This window comes from Mesoplodon densirostris, chromosome 17 (assembly GCF_025265405.1).
Source record: "Mesoplodon densirostris isolate mMesDen1 chromosome 17, mMesDen1 primary haplotype, whole genome shotgun sequence".
NCBI classification, from domain to species: Eukaryota; Metazoa; Chordata; class Mammalia; order Artiodactyla; family Ziphiidae; genus Mesoplodon; species Mesoplodon densirostris.
The window spans coordinates 15,588,007-15,602,852 of NC_082677.1; the positions used below are offsets into that span (position 1 = coordinate 15,588,007).

General features: G+C 40.1%; 1 protein-coding gene across 1 annotated transcript in view; it reads right to left on the reverse strand.

The window, feature by feature from the left end:
- LOC132477393 (phosphatidylinositol 3,4,5-trisphosphate 3-phosphatase TPTE2-like) overlaps positions 1-14,846 on the reverse strand; it is a 51,256-nt gene that overhangs the window by 22,009 nt on the left and 14,401 nt on the right. Inside the window, exons 8-13 of the mRNA XM_060079760.1 lie at positions 14,594-14,654; positions 13,741-13,822; positions 13,548-13,636; positions 6,150-6,211; positions 4,388-4,468; positions 932-1,037 (exon numbers count right to left, since the gene is read on the reverse strand). Of these exons, the coding sequence (XP_059935743.1) occupies positions 932-1,037; positions 4,388-4,468; positions 6,150-6,211; positions 13,548-13,636; positions 13,741-13,822; positions 14,594-14,654 (481 nt within the window). The remainder of the gene's footprint in view (positions 1-931; positions 1,038-4,387; positions 4,469-6,149; positions 6,212-13,547; positions 13,637-13,740; positions 13,823-14,593; positions 14,655-14,846) is intronic.

Here is a 14,846-nt window from a genome sequence, read left to right on the forward strand (position 1 = left end):
TATCTCTGCCTCTCGGGGCGACGGCAGGTCCCCTCTTTCTCCTTACACTCCCAAAGCAGGCATCGTCAGCTCTTTTGAAGTTGATAGGACTTTTACTCTAGGTAAGAACTGGTAACAGCTAGGGGGCTGAGAGAGCCCCCCCACAGAGGCCAGGTTTCTCCCAACCCTTTTTTGTGTTCCTGTAGGTTCAGGTAGGGAAGACCTAAGTGCTGTTCTCCTAGGAAGCTGTCCAACACTGTGGTCAGCTCTTCATCTGTGTACCTTCCTCTCCTCTGCTTACACGCAGGGGCTCCTGAAGGGCAAAGAAACACGAGCAGGGGGCCTGGCCCAAAGCGGTTCTCAGCAGTTATTTGCAAAAAGAATTTGTGGCAACAAAATTCATTTGCTGTTCGGGTATTTAAGACATCCTGATGGGGTTGCTGCGGGAGAGGGGGCTATGGGGGAAGAGGGCGGGGAAAGGGAGAGATCAGGAGATAAGAGAAAAAAAAAGGTTTCTGAGAGGAGCAGGAGAGAAAATGATACCGGGATGCATCTTCCAAGACAAACCCTGAACCAGAGATGGGCATGAGAAAGAAGTGGTCTCCGGGTCTCATGGGACCTTCCCTCCCTTTAATCTCGGAGGTTCTCCTCTGAAAAGGACACCCTGGGCTGAGGCCAGAGCAGCAATGAGAACAGGAGAAAGGGAAGGGGGGATGGAGCCCCCCAGATTGGTGATGGGAAAGGAAAGGAGAGGACACCTAAGCAGTGGTAACGTGGCCACAGCAGCGCTGGGCTGATGGGCAATTCCAGGAGGAGGGGTTTATACCGGAGGCTACACAAAAAGACAGCTATGTATTGGGGTTGTCTTTGCACATAACCATGAGAAAACCCTCCCGAATAGCAAGAACATTGGCCCTCCTGCCAATTCTCCAATTATACATAAAGCACTTACCACGAATTGAATAAATAATGATTGTTTTCATCGTGAGTTTCTTCACTGGAGGAAGAGTCAACTTGTAGGTATTTTTCACCATTGCAAAATATCCAACAAATCTCTTCTGCAATACAAAAGAAGTCTCGATTTAAGTGAAGGTAAAAAGTCCTGATTTGTTTAAGGAAAATAATTGATGAAGGAAACATTGATTGGCTGCCATTATGTAACTAGGCATTTGTTGCCTCATGACTAAATATCTACCTTAGAAAACAAATACTGAATGAAGAGCAACAGGCAAGGAACAAGAAAGGAGCCAGGTGTGGCTTAGAGGCTGCTGGGACTGAGAGAGCAACTAAGCAGAACCAACAAAACAGCTAGAACAACATGACAGCAAGATGCCATTAACTGCAAATGTGGGAGAGGTCGGTCTGGGGTAGAAGCTTCATTGTGGCTGAGTTAAAGGAAGCTTTGTGCTTTGGGGAGCAGTAGCCTCCTCGGCATGAGAGAAGGGAAGACATAAGAGCTCAGGGGGAGAGCTCCATGGGCCAGCAGCACATTCACATCCTTCTCTAGTCCCAGCCAGTGAGCATCTCTCCGCTTCCCATTCCCTCAATTCCATGTTTGCAAGGAAGCCTGGGGATTCTCTTAGCCTAGTCCGTCTCCCATGGCAAGCTGTTCACAAGGGCTCTCCTTTCTTCTAGAAGTTAAGAAGAGTTCTGGTACAGAATCAACCGGACTGAAAAGTTCATAGACTCTTCCCCACCCGTTGGGAAGTGTTAATAAAATTAACCACCATCCTCTGCATTGGAAAGGACCAGTCAAGCTCTTAACTCAGGGGTGCATGAAATGTATGTAGTGCATTGAATGGCCACGCTGCAGGGTCAGGAGGGGATGGTGTCTGAGAATTACTGCCGCACACGCAGGGAACTCTGTCCTGGGGCCTCGCCAACACAGCCCTCAAGCCTGAGGCCGGGCCCCTGCATGGCTAGCCCAGTGAATCAGAAGAGACTCAGCTGCAGCCTAGGGTGTGCCAGTCCTGGAGTAAGTTAGAGACCCTGCACGTGACTGCAGAGGAAATGGGGAAGGGAAGATGTGCCTGAAGGAGCTACATCGAACGTCCCCTTGGCTCCTGCCACCAGATTCTTGACCTTCCACTAAAGGCTTGTAACCTGCCATGGCCCTGTAGCTGCTTTTGCTCTCACGCTTCTTTCCCCTACAGCCCCAAACAACAGGCGCACGTAGCAGAAGTTAATAAAACCAACATATACTTAGTAAGCAGTCACTACAGACAAAGGAGATACTATATGAGGCACTTCGGGCTGCCAGGGTGGAAAGATGGGCAAGACGTGGGCGTGCAAAAAGGGTAGAGAAGACACAACTTCGAATAGCTGGAAAATAACGTAAAGCAACTTAGTCCCTAAAAGGAACACAAAGGGCTATAAGAACTCCTGAAAAAGCAGGAGACTACTTCAGGCTGGGAGGGCAAAGGGACTCCAGGACAAGGGGCCCTTGTGAGCACGTGGGTGTAAAGTATAAACAGGCTGGGAAACGGCAAACAATCCAAACGCCTTAGAGCGTGTGAATGCACATAGTGGGAGAAGCGGTTGGAAAAATCCTATCTAGATTGGGAGTGCCTGGTTAAAACATATTTGTTGCCATTGGCAGTCAGAAGCCATTACGGATTTTGAGTGTGAAATGGCATGATTCGAGCTGGGCTTCAATAAGTTGATGTATTACTTATAGGCTATGGCTATCGTTTTTACTTTCTTGTGTTGCTTGAGTTTGGCAGAAAAGTATGAATGGATAAGGCTGAGTTCTTTGATCCCAAATGAAATGTCTAGAGCCAGCAGTTACAGTGTTCTGCTAACTAAGCCAAGGGTATCAGCTTTCATCACTTCACTCAAAGAAAACTCTCCTTCATGGCCACATCCACATTTACTTAAGAATTCCCAACCATCTCTCACTTGGGTTTGAGGGGCCGTATACAAAAGGCAATCCAAATGAGAAGCTGTGCACAGGATGGGAAATAATGGGCTTTGGAGTCTGAAAGATCTGCATTTGAGTTCTTAGTTCAAACAGTTAGTTTCCCTGAACCTCGATTTCCCAGTCTATAACATGGGAATCATAATGGTGCCCACTCATTGCGTTATTCAGAATATTATATTAGATAATGAATGCAAAACCCTTAGCAGGATTCAACAAAGTCTAGAATGTTGTAAACTCTATAGGATAAATGGCCTGGTTTCTGCAATAAACAATTTACAAGGAAGAAAAAAAAAGAGAGGTGGGAAACCTATCAACTAAAAGAGACTTAAGGAGACATAGCAACCAAATGAAACGTGTGCCCTTGTTTGGATCCTGACTGAAACAAACTAAGTTTTAAAAAGATTTTAAGATAATTATGGAAATTTAAACGAGGACTAGACATTTGATACTATTAAGGTATACTATTGTTAGATATGTCAATGGTTTTAAGGGGTTTTTTTTTTAGAGTCTTTATGTTAGATGTCATATTAAAATGCTTAGGGGATAAGATGATCTGATGTCTGGAATTTCCTTCAAAATAATCCAAGTTTAGTGTGAAAATAAAGCGTGTGTGTGTGTGTGTATGTGTGTGTAGAGTGGGGAGGGAATGAATGGTTGGCCACATGACGAAATGATTGCTGAAGCAGTGTGATGAATAGAAGGGGATTTATTGTATGACTGTCTTGACTTTTTATGAAAAAGTCCATGATAAAATGTTTTTAAAGGGAAAAAAAATAAGGTAATAACATATGAGTCACATGGGTTGTCTGAGCATTAAATGAGACAATATATGTAAAAGTACAATAGTGTCTAGTATAAAATAGGTTTTTGAAAAATGTTACTTTTCCCTTTCCTTTCTCTTTTGAAATGCAGCCCCCCTCCCACCGACTCTGTCTCTGCCTTTTTCTGTCACTGTCTGTCTCTCCCTTACACATGTGCACGCCCATGTGTGGGCGCGCACGCACGCGCACACACACACACACACACACACACAATGTTCTACAAGGGCTGAATTGCCCTAATAGGGGTTTGTGAAAGACTCAGTTCCTCTTTACATGGAAATAAAAGGCTAGTGACTTCAGATCATCTTCAGGGGTCTGAAACCTTAGGAATCGGACCTTCCTACCTCGGGAAGGGAATCAACTCCTGAACTCTGCAAACAATAACCAATTAAAATGGAAGGCAGGGTGCTCTGGGGAGAACTCAGTGCTTGCAAAGCCAAGCAACACCTGAGGCAGGGCTCCTGGCCTATGGAAGGGATCAAGGCCTGTCACGGGGCACCCAAGGGGAAGGTCACCCAAGGGGAAGACCACCCAAGGGGAAGATCACCCAAGGAGAAGATGACCTAAGGAATCACCCAAGGAAGAGAGTCTAAAATGAAACCAGGTAACAGATGTCAATCTTAACCTAATTACCCAGAGTGACCCCTGTTAAAGAAAGAACACTTACCTGAGAAGGATTTTCTACTCCCTGATATTTACTGCTGATGGATTTATCCGTTCGTCGTTCTCCAAAGTAATGAAGGCTGTCCTATAAAAAAGGGGACAGTCCAATCATGGGTCATCTGCACGTCCCTTTCCTGTATAAGGCATTCTGAAGTTTCTAAGGGCACATGATTTCCTTAAGTCAGCGGTCTTTGGGCAGAGGCTATACCCGAAATAACACAATTAACAAAGCCACATCAAGGCCTACTCTCATTCAAAGATGCATAAAGACGGGCAATTTTAGAGCTGGAAGACTTTGGAGATAATCTGGTCCTTCTTCCTATCTTTCTATTTTACAAATGGAGAAGATTAGGACCAAAGGAAAACCAAGTGACCTGCCATGGAGATGCATGCAGCCTGTCAGAGACAGCAAAGGCCTGAGCACTGGCCTCTGGCTCTGTCTAGGGCTGCAGACCAACCGCTTGCAAACTTTATATATTTACTGATTTTGGCCACGCCACACAACTTACGGGATCTTAGTTCCCTGACCAGGGACTCAACTCTCGGCAGTGAAAGCGTGCAGTCCTGACCACTGGACCTGAGAGAGGTCCCTCAAACTTTTTATTTTTAAAGCTACAATCCACATTCATAAACCTGGGAGATACACACACACACATACACACGCACTCTCTCTCTCTCGCACATACAGAACTGAAACAAGTTTCACAAACAATACTTACCTTTTGATATTTCCTAATCGATTCCATTTTATTTAAAAAATGCGAGTGACAACCCAATAAGTTGATTTCACAACTCACTGATAAACTGATCCATAGTGTGAAAAACACTGTCCTAGAGCATCCATTTTCCTAACCTGTGTGTCTCAAATTTGAAATAAAGAAGATGGTGGAATCAGGGTGCTGGGCCCAGATCAGAACCCCCAGCTTCTCTTCTCTGGGCTGCAGGCTGAGAGAGAAGCAGAGTGGCTGAAAGCGTGCCCTCTAAGAGGTGACTTTTCAGCGAGATCGTGGCAGAAAAAGAGTGGGAACCCTGCTTTAAGACATAGCAACAGCCCATCCTGTCTTCTCAGGAATTTCCAGAGGGCACAGGTCCCACAGATGTTGACTGTGCAAACATATAACACCCAGGGGAGACTTTGTTCCGAGTTGGAAAACGATGCCTTTTACCCACCTAGCACTTGCAAGGATGTTCAAGGTCCTTTAGAAAATTTCCCTAACCCATCTTTTTCTTATTCTCGTGAGAAAGGAGGAAGGCCTGGAGCTGGTGGGATTATGTCAGAGCAGTTCTGGGTCTGGGGGAGGCAAGTCAAGCTTCTGTATTGCTGAGGGTTTTTTTGCACTTTCACAACTTGACCTCACTCATTTCACATTAATCTGGAGTCTGCTGTGTCCTGTCTTTATTTAAAATATTCATATTGTATCCACGATGGATTTTTTGGCATTAACTTAGATTTTTTCAATGCTGCACTGGAATATTATTTAACTTGATTACTGAGATTTTTGGCATTCCCTTAAGTTTTGTGTCCAAGGTGAGCGTCTCACTGACCTCACCCTCCATCCCGTCCCAAAGAGGCCCTGAGGTCAGTTACTAACTAGTGCCAGTTAAACGAGAAAGTATCCAAACCAGGCTTTCTAATCATCACCTCTCCAATTACAACTCCATTAAGTACCATGACTCAGGAATCATGTTACCATCCCACCAATGAGGTTTCAGAGCTAACAGATTCAATCAGCCTAAGACAGCATTGGTAGGAGCATCTTTCATACCTCTGCGGTTGCAAATATTTCACTGGCAAGAAGGTAGGCACACACCATAGTTCCAGTTCTTCCTAGAAAAGAAGTTAGTTCATGAACCATTGCTCATGGCAGGACTTGCTATAAAACTACGCTCACAAGTGTTTAGAGTTCATTTTGGATTGATTTTCTTCCACTCGGAAAGTGCTGGCTCAAAATATTTCAATTCAGAGATAGACAAAGCCCTTACACGGCTTGCTCTGAGCTTCTCCCTGGAGTTCTGTGCTAAGTGTGTGCATGGATGTGCCCGTGTCTGTTGTTCTGAGTCATGACCCCTGGAGACTGCAGTAACAGGCAGAGGCAACGAGCTCTGCTCCAGACTCTAAAGCTAAAGAGACACCTACCAGTTAAGAGTAATGACACACCCTGTTTTCCTACTAATGTAAATAAAAGAAACTATAAAAGATCAAACATGGACAGAACCCAAAACACCACGGAGCATTTGCCATACCTATCATTCCTTCCATTTTAGGTAGAGTGTTTTGTGTGCTACAAGACATCTTAAAGTCGAAAGAACAGAATAATGAGCCCCCATATACCTGTTCCCCAGATTCGATAATTATCAGATTGATTGTTAGACCTGTTTCTTCCTTTTCTTCCCTCATCCTTCTTTCCCTCCCCCTCTCTACACGCACCCCAGCACCCCCACCAGCATGTTAAAGCAAATTCTTGATTTCATGTCATTTTATCCTCAAAGTCTCATGGTTTTTTTCCAATTTATATTTTTGTCCTGCCATACAAAATGTGAGTTAAAAAGTACATTGCCGGGCCTCCCTGGTGGCGCAAGTGGTTGAGAGTCCGCCTGCCGATGCAGGGGATACGGGTTCGTGCCCCGGTCTGGGAGGATCCCATATGCCGCGGAGCGGCTGGGCCCGTGAGCCATGGCCGCTGAGCCTGCGCGTCCGGAGCCTGCGCGTCCGGAGCCTGTGCTCCGCAACGGGGGAGGCCACAACAGTGAGAGGCCCGCATACCGCAAAAAAAAAAAAAAAAAAAAAAAAAAAAGTACATTGCCCTACGTTTGGTAGTGTATATATGTCCATGCCTCTCTTTCGCTTTGTCACAGCTTACCCTTCCCCCTCCCCATATCCTCAAGTCCATTCTCAAGTAGGTCTGTGTCTTTATTCCCGTTTTACCCCTAGGTTCTTCATGACATTTTTTTTTTCTTATATTCCATATATATGTGTTAGCATACGGTATTTGTCTTTCTCTTTCTGACTTACTTCACTCTGTATGACAGACTGCCTGGAGGGGAGGGATGGGGAGGGTGGGAGGGAGGGAGATGCATGAGGGAGGGGATGTGGGAACAGATGTATATGTATGACTGATTCACTTTGTTATAAAGCAGAAACTAATAAAAAAAAAAGGAAAAAAAGAAGTACATTGCATCTCTTCTTTCTACAATAATCTGTAGCTTTTGTCTTAGCCAGTATATGCTGAACTTTATTTTATGTAATTCCAAACTTATCCTTTTACCTTAAGATGCACTCTATTTTCTATTCTATCCTTTTAAAAAAATGAACCACTCAATTTATTTGGCAACCCATAGTTTGAAAAACAATATTCTAAGCCAAGTACTTCCAAAGAGGACTTTGTACCACCCTGTGCTCTGATAAGTAAAAGCTTCTTGCTAAAGGAGGCTACTGACCATGAACAATCTAGCTCTCTAGCTCTCTAGCATGGATGGTTAACATTTCAATTCTGGAGGACATCTCTGAGTCTTTACAGCCCTTATATATTCCCATTTGAAAAAAAAACTTGCAGATTCATGTCCCAGTGGCTATGGATAAGCACAACCACAGACAAAGTAGATGCCCTCTCATCCAGTCAAGTCAGGTATGCAAGGAATCATTAAAATGATTTACACCTGTCTTCAGTATTTTAACTTAAAACATAAACATATATTCATTCCCTAAACTTTTGCTATTGGACAAAGGTTTTAAGTTTTTAACTATGATGAAAGGAATCTACCAAAATACCTACCAGGTATATCATATTAATGATGAAATGATGATAACATTCCTCTTAAAGCCAGGAACTAAACAAAATGTCCACTATTCACTGCTTCTATTTACTACATGGCTTAGCCAGTATTGTAAGATGAGAAAAAGTGTATAGGGATAAAAACAGAAGAAACAAACTCTCATTATTTGCAGACTAGAAAAGTCCAAGTAAATCTATAGGCTAAGTCCTAAAACTAATGAACGAGTTCAGGAAGATACAAGGTCAACACTACGAAAAAAGCAAAAACTGATAGCTAAATAAGGGATGTCAGTTGAAACCTTTAGAGAAATTACTAAGGAATATAAAAAGAGTATATGACTTCCAAGCAAATGGCGGGGGTGGGAGGAAGGAATTATGCTGCAAAGAATTCAAGCAAACCAAAATAAAATATCAGTAAGGATATAGAAGATTTGAATAAAACAATTAACAAACAACCTAATGGGCACATAGAGAACACTGTTCAGGACAATGCATAATACACTTTATTTTCAAGTGCACAGAAAACATTTGATAAAATTGACCAAATTCTGGGCGATAAAGCAAGTCTAAATAAGTCTCAAAGAACTAAACAAATGCATATGTTCTCTGACCACAATGCAATACAACCAGAAATGAATAACTAGAAGATAATTACAAAATCCTCATGTCTGAAAATAAGACAGTATATTTCTATAGAACCCATGAGTCTAAGAAACAAACACAATGGAAATTAGAAAATATTCTGAACTAAATAATAATGAATATACATAAAAACTTGTGTGATGAAGCTAAATCTATTCTTAGAGGGAAATTTATAGCCTTAAACGCTCACTAGAAAAGAGAAAGGCTGAAAATCTGGGTTAAGCATGCATCTCAAGAAGTTAGGAAAAAGACAGCAAATTAAACCAAAGAAAGTGGAAGAAAGGAAACACTAAAGGAAATGATGAAATAAAAAACAAATAATAGGGAAGATCAGTAAGGCCAAAACACTTGGTACTTTGAAAGGACTAATAAAAGTAGTAAATTCCTGGTGAGACTAATCAAAAGAAAAAAGAGAGAGGGCACCAAAAACAGCAATGTGAGGAATGAAAAAGGGAACATAGACATTCTGTAGACATTAGAATAAGATATTTTAAGACAATTTGATGCCAAGACATTTGAAAATTTAGATAAAATGAACAAATGCTTGGGAAAATACCCAAAATGTGCAGAAGAAATAAAATTATAAATAATCCCATATCTAATAAAGAAATTGAGCCATACTTTAAAAACTTCCCCACAGAGAAACTAAGGCCAATTCCCCCACTGAGGCCAATGTTGCTTTACTACTGAATACTACTGAAAAAAAATGTCAACTTATACAAACTCATCCAGAGACTTAAAAAAAAAGAGTAAGTACAACTTAATTTTGGTTTATGAAGCCAAAATTTGAAAACTATAGCCACTCTTACTCATGACATAGATCCAAAAACCCTTAAGAAAATATTAGCAAACAGAATCCAGCAATTTACTAAAAAAATAAGAGAGCACAACAAAATTGTGTTTGTTCCAGGAATTCAAGGTTAGTTTACTACTTTATAATCAATGTCATCAACCAGATTAATAGAATGAAGGTAAGAAATCATATTATTTTAAAGACACAGAAAAAGCTTCCAAGAAAATTCAACATTCATTCATTATAAAAACTCCTAGCAAGTTAAAGGAATGTCTTAATCTGATAGAGACTATCTAACACTGACACACAGCCTAAAGTAATTGATGAGATGCTGAAAGCTTTTCCTTTGAGAGCAGGAGAACAAGGATTCCTGCGATCATCCCATATAATTCAACACTGTACCAAAGGTTCTAGCCAGTGCTAGGGAAAAAAAGGATTGAAAAGGAAGAACTTAGCTCATTATTTCATAGGATATCATCATGTGCCATAAAATCCAAAAGAATTAACAGGCAAGTTAATAGAATTAATGAAAGAATTTAGTTGCTTGCTGATTGCAAGGTTAGTAAAATCAACTGCATTTAGAACATCAAAAAAAAAACATCTAGGACATAAAAATTTCCAAGGGATATAATTTATAATAGTTAAAATATCAAAATATCAAATATCTAGGAATAAATCTAACCACACATATACAAGCTTTCTATGCAGAAAATGAAAAGGCATTATAAAGAGAGACTGAAGAAGACTTAATTACGTGAGTGGATATTTCCATTCATGGATTGGAAAACTCAGTATTGTAAAGATTTCAATTCCCCTCTATCTACAGCTTCAATAAAATTCCAAAGTTCCATCAGGGCTGTGGGGTGTGTGTGTGTGGTGTGTGTGATGTGTGTGATGTGTGTGTGATGTGTGTGATGTGTGTGTGTGTGTGTGTGGTGTGTGTGTGTGTGTGTGTGTGTGTGTGTAACTTGACTAGCTGATTCCAAAATGTATACGGAAATGTAGATGGCCTAAAAAACACAAACAACTGTGAAGAACAAGATGAGTGGACTCCCTTTAAGGGAAATCAGGACTTATTAGAAAGCGAAGACAAGTAAGAGAGTTGTGCTGCTAGCACACAGATGGATGAAAAAGCAATGAACAGATTAGAAAGTTCAGAAGCAGACCCATGTCCTGCAGAACGGCAAGGAAATGAAATCAGTGTGCTGAAACAATGAGACAGCCATATGGAAAATGATAAAACTTGACCCCTTCCTCACACCACACACATAAATCAATTCCAAACGAAATAAAACTTATATAAGATAATATAGGACTATGTCTTTTTAAACTCAGGGAAAGATTTCTTAATTAGGACACAGAACACTAACCTTAAGAAGAGAAAGAACAATGTACACTGACTATGTTAGAAAAGAAGTGCTGTTAACCAAAAGATACTCAGAGAGAAATGGCAAATCACAGAGCAGAAAAGGTATCTTGGAATACTGTATAATACATATAACAAACCACAGAGTTGAAATGGAGAATATATAATGAATTCCTACAAGTCAATTGGAAAAAAACAAACAATCCAGGAGAAAAATAGACAAGGAAATTAAACAGATACTTCACAGAAAAGAATATCCAAGGATATCATAATAAACCTATGAAAACGTTCTCAATCTTATTAGTAACCATAGAAATGCAAATGAGAGCCATAATGAGATACAACTACACACCCACCCAAGAGCTAAAATTAAAATGACTGAGAAATCCAAGCGTTGCTTAAGGATGTGGAATACTTGGGACTTTCATGCAATGCCAGTGGAGTGTAAATTGTCAACTGTTTCGGAAAACAGATGACATCATTTATGAAAGTTTGAGATTCATTATCCTAAGACAAAACAATTTTAGTCCAAGGTCTACACTCAACAGAAATGTGGGCACATGTGCAACAAGAAAAATGTATTTCATAGCAGCATTATAATACTAAAAATTGGAACCAATCCAAATGTAATAGAAAAAAGCTTCCTTTTGCAGTAGCAATGTGTCTTGGGATGAATTTAACAAAAGATATACAAGACCATCCTGAAGAGAAGTATAAAATATTATTGAAAGATCAGATGATTCAAATAAATAGAAAACTCTTCATGTACAGCTCAATATTGCAAAGTTCTCAATGCTTCTGAATTAATCTATAGATTCAATGCAGTTCCAATAAAAATCCCAAATATATTTTCACGTAGAACTTGATCAAATAATTCTAAAATTAAATATACAAAGAGTCAAGAGATTTCTGTCTTTATCAAGATATATTATAAAGCTATAAAAATTACAACAGTGTGGTATAGAAAATTCACAGACAGTCCCAAATGCATATGGAAACTTGGTATATGACTGAGAAGGGACTACAAGTTGATGGGGACTACATGAGCATGTGATAGATGGTTTTAGGACAATTGTCTATCCATATAGAAAAAAAATCTCCCTCCCCAAATTCCAATTAAAGACCTAAATGTAAAAAGCAAAACTTTACTATTTTATAAGGAGAATATCTTCACCACCTCAGTGTATGGGTGGATTTCTTAAACATGACCAAAATGCACGAACCACGCACACACAGAACATTGATAAACTTCACTACATTAAAAATTAAAACCTTCTATATGACAAAATAAATCATAATCAAATTTAAAAGACAACACAGTGGAAGAAGATATTTGCAATATAAACTGCTAACAAAAAATTAGCACCCAGATTATTTAAAGAAGTCCTATAAAATCAATAACAAAATATTTGGGCTATCATGATATCACTGGTAATGTGCAGACATCAACCAACAAAAAGAAGCAAAACCAAGATGAATGAAAACTTGAAAAAAGGAGCAGCTCTGGTACAGACCAACTGAACACTAGCCTTCCAAACAATCCTAAAGGAAAAGCAATGAAACACACATGAACACAGAATAATGGAAGTCTGCTCTCAGAAAAAAAAAATGAAATTTGAAATGAAGGTCCTCCTTTAAGCAGGGAATTAACCTGATTAAAAGAAAACTAAAGCCAACTCTTAGATTATAATATTTTGGTTGAGCCATATTAAATGGCCTTTTTTTAAAGTAAAAGATGGTCCAAAGAAAGGCAGTTCCACGTGGTTTAACCTCTGTATTCTTCATTTAGGCACAATATTGTAAATGGCCATACATACAGAATATTTTGACCTGTGGAACTAAAGATGGAACTTGCCTACTAACTCATGAGCTTGAAACGACTTTTCAAATAAGACTCAAACTTTATTCTACTCAATTACAGAAGGCAGTTTTAAAGTGTGTTTTCCTGGAATTTAATATAAAAAACTGTTTCACAGCCCAACAAAACCATCATTCCTTATTTGTCAAACATTGTGAAATATGCCTAGATGATTATTAAAAGCCTAAATCTGAATGAGAGAAAACCTGACTCAAGCTAAATTGGTTGAATTGACAACTGGCTTTCCCACCACCCCCATTTTCCCCCCACCAAAATCAACTTCTATGTATCATTACACTATAAAAACTGCAGTCTAATTTTGGGTCTTGGAAATGGCATTGCTGTTGACACTCTTAACTTTAAAAGGTCCTCACAAAGTTTAAGAACAACCTTAAATAAAATGAAAAGTGCTCTGATGGTTTCGAAAGTTAAACAGTGTTTGTATTGTGGCAAATCAAAAATGAAGAAACCCAAAGAGTCAATAAACAAGGGAAAACACACTTAACCTTCCTCAGTTCTTCTATCCCTACTTTCTTCTCTTCTTTACTCTTTCTTCCTTTCCTCCCCCCTTCCTCCCTCTTTCCTTCCCTTCCTTTAGTCTTGACGCTAATATTAAAAAACGTTCACAATGATTAATACCGGTTAATAGCAGAACGTATCTTGTGGGTGTACTTTAATATATTTTTCAAATTTCTTTAGAAAAAGAGAAAGAAAAAGAAAAACGTTTTTTACCTTTGCCCCCCTTACAATGAATCACTGTGATGTTTTCCTCATCTTGAGCCATCCACTCTTTTACGTCCTTGGAGAACGCCACCATCTCACTGATTCAAAGTGAAAGATTTTTAGTTGAATGAAAAGACTTCCCAAAAAATCAAGCCCTGTGTATTTAGCCCTCTTCTGACAGCCAGCTTGGCATCAAACTTACCTCAGAGAGGGGACATTGTGATCGTCAATCATGTATCGACAGACCCTATCATGGAAGTACTTAGCATCGTAAGCTCTTTCACCTGAAATAAATGATGCACGGGTCATATCTCGAACCTTAATAAACACAGTAAATGGTCAAGGTGTAAATAAGTTATACTTTTCTATTAGAAATTCCTCCTCTACCTTTAAAAGGAGCTTTCTATCTGGCTCCTGCTGCTCTAAAAGAAACGTAAGGGTCTCAAAAATAAAAGTAGAGTAGTGTTTTGTCCATCTTGAGTAACACAAGCCCAAATTATTTGGGTTTAATAGGCCTTACTTGTACTGTTCTAGCAGGCTACTCACTGCATTATCAGAAGGTTACACAGAGCAGAAGCCAACGCGGCCAGCCAAAATACTTGCCTCCTGAAAATGTCCACTTAATATACAGGAAGAGGGTCAGCTGGGCTATAATTTGTTTGCTAAAGGGTTTGGGGGGTTTTTCCCATGCAGGACCCTGGTCTCCTCACACCTCATTCCTAGTGGGTTACAGTGTGCATTTGTTGAATTGCCTTCAAAACACAAGCTGGCAGGAAAAAAACACATATTTTCCAAAACCTACTACCACTAGACCTGACTCTCCTAAAATGGCTCTGCCCCCAGTCTCCTGCCTACCTCACAGGGCACTGTGTGCTGTTGCACTTTCTTTTCCTACCAAACAGAGCCAGCACAAGATGGAGACTTTGTAAAACTCACTTCCCACCACCACCAGATACCTATGATTAAATGAAATGTAAAAACTAAATCAACTTCTTACATGCAGTGAGTGACCTGTTTTCTATCTAGAGTAGCAAAATATCGAGTCATGTACATACTGCAGAGATTGTAGACGCGGTAGTGGTTTTGATGCTTGGTATCCAGGAACCGTACAACTTCCTAAAAAAGATGGACACATACCTTACATATTCCACACGGCACCAACTTAAGCCTTTTCCTAGGACTAACTTAAAATGAGTATCACCCTTTTATTCACTGGTCCGTCACTTAGCACCTTTCAGGGGAGACTCAGGGAATAAAAAGGTACATACATTCCAAGTCATATCTAACCCACTGATGGTTTGCAAATAG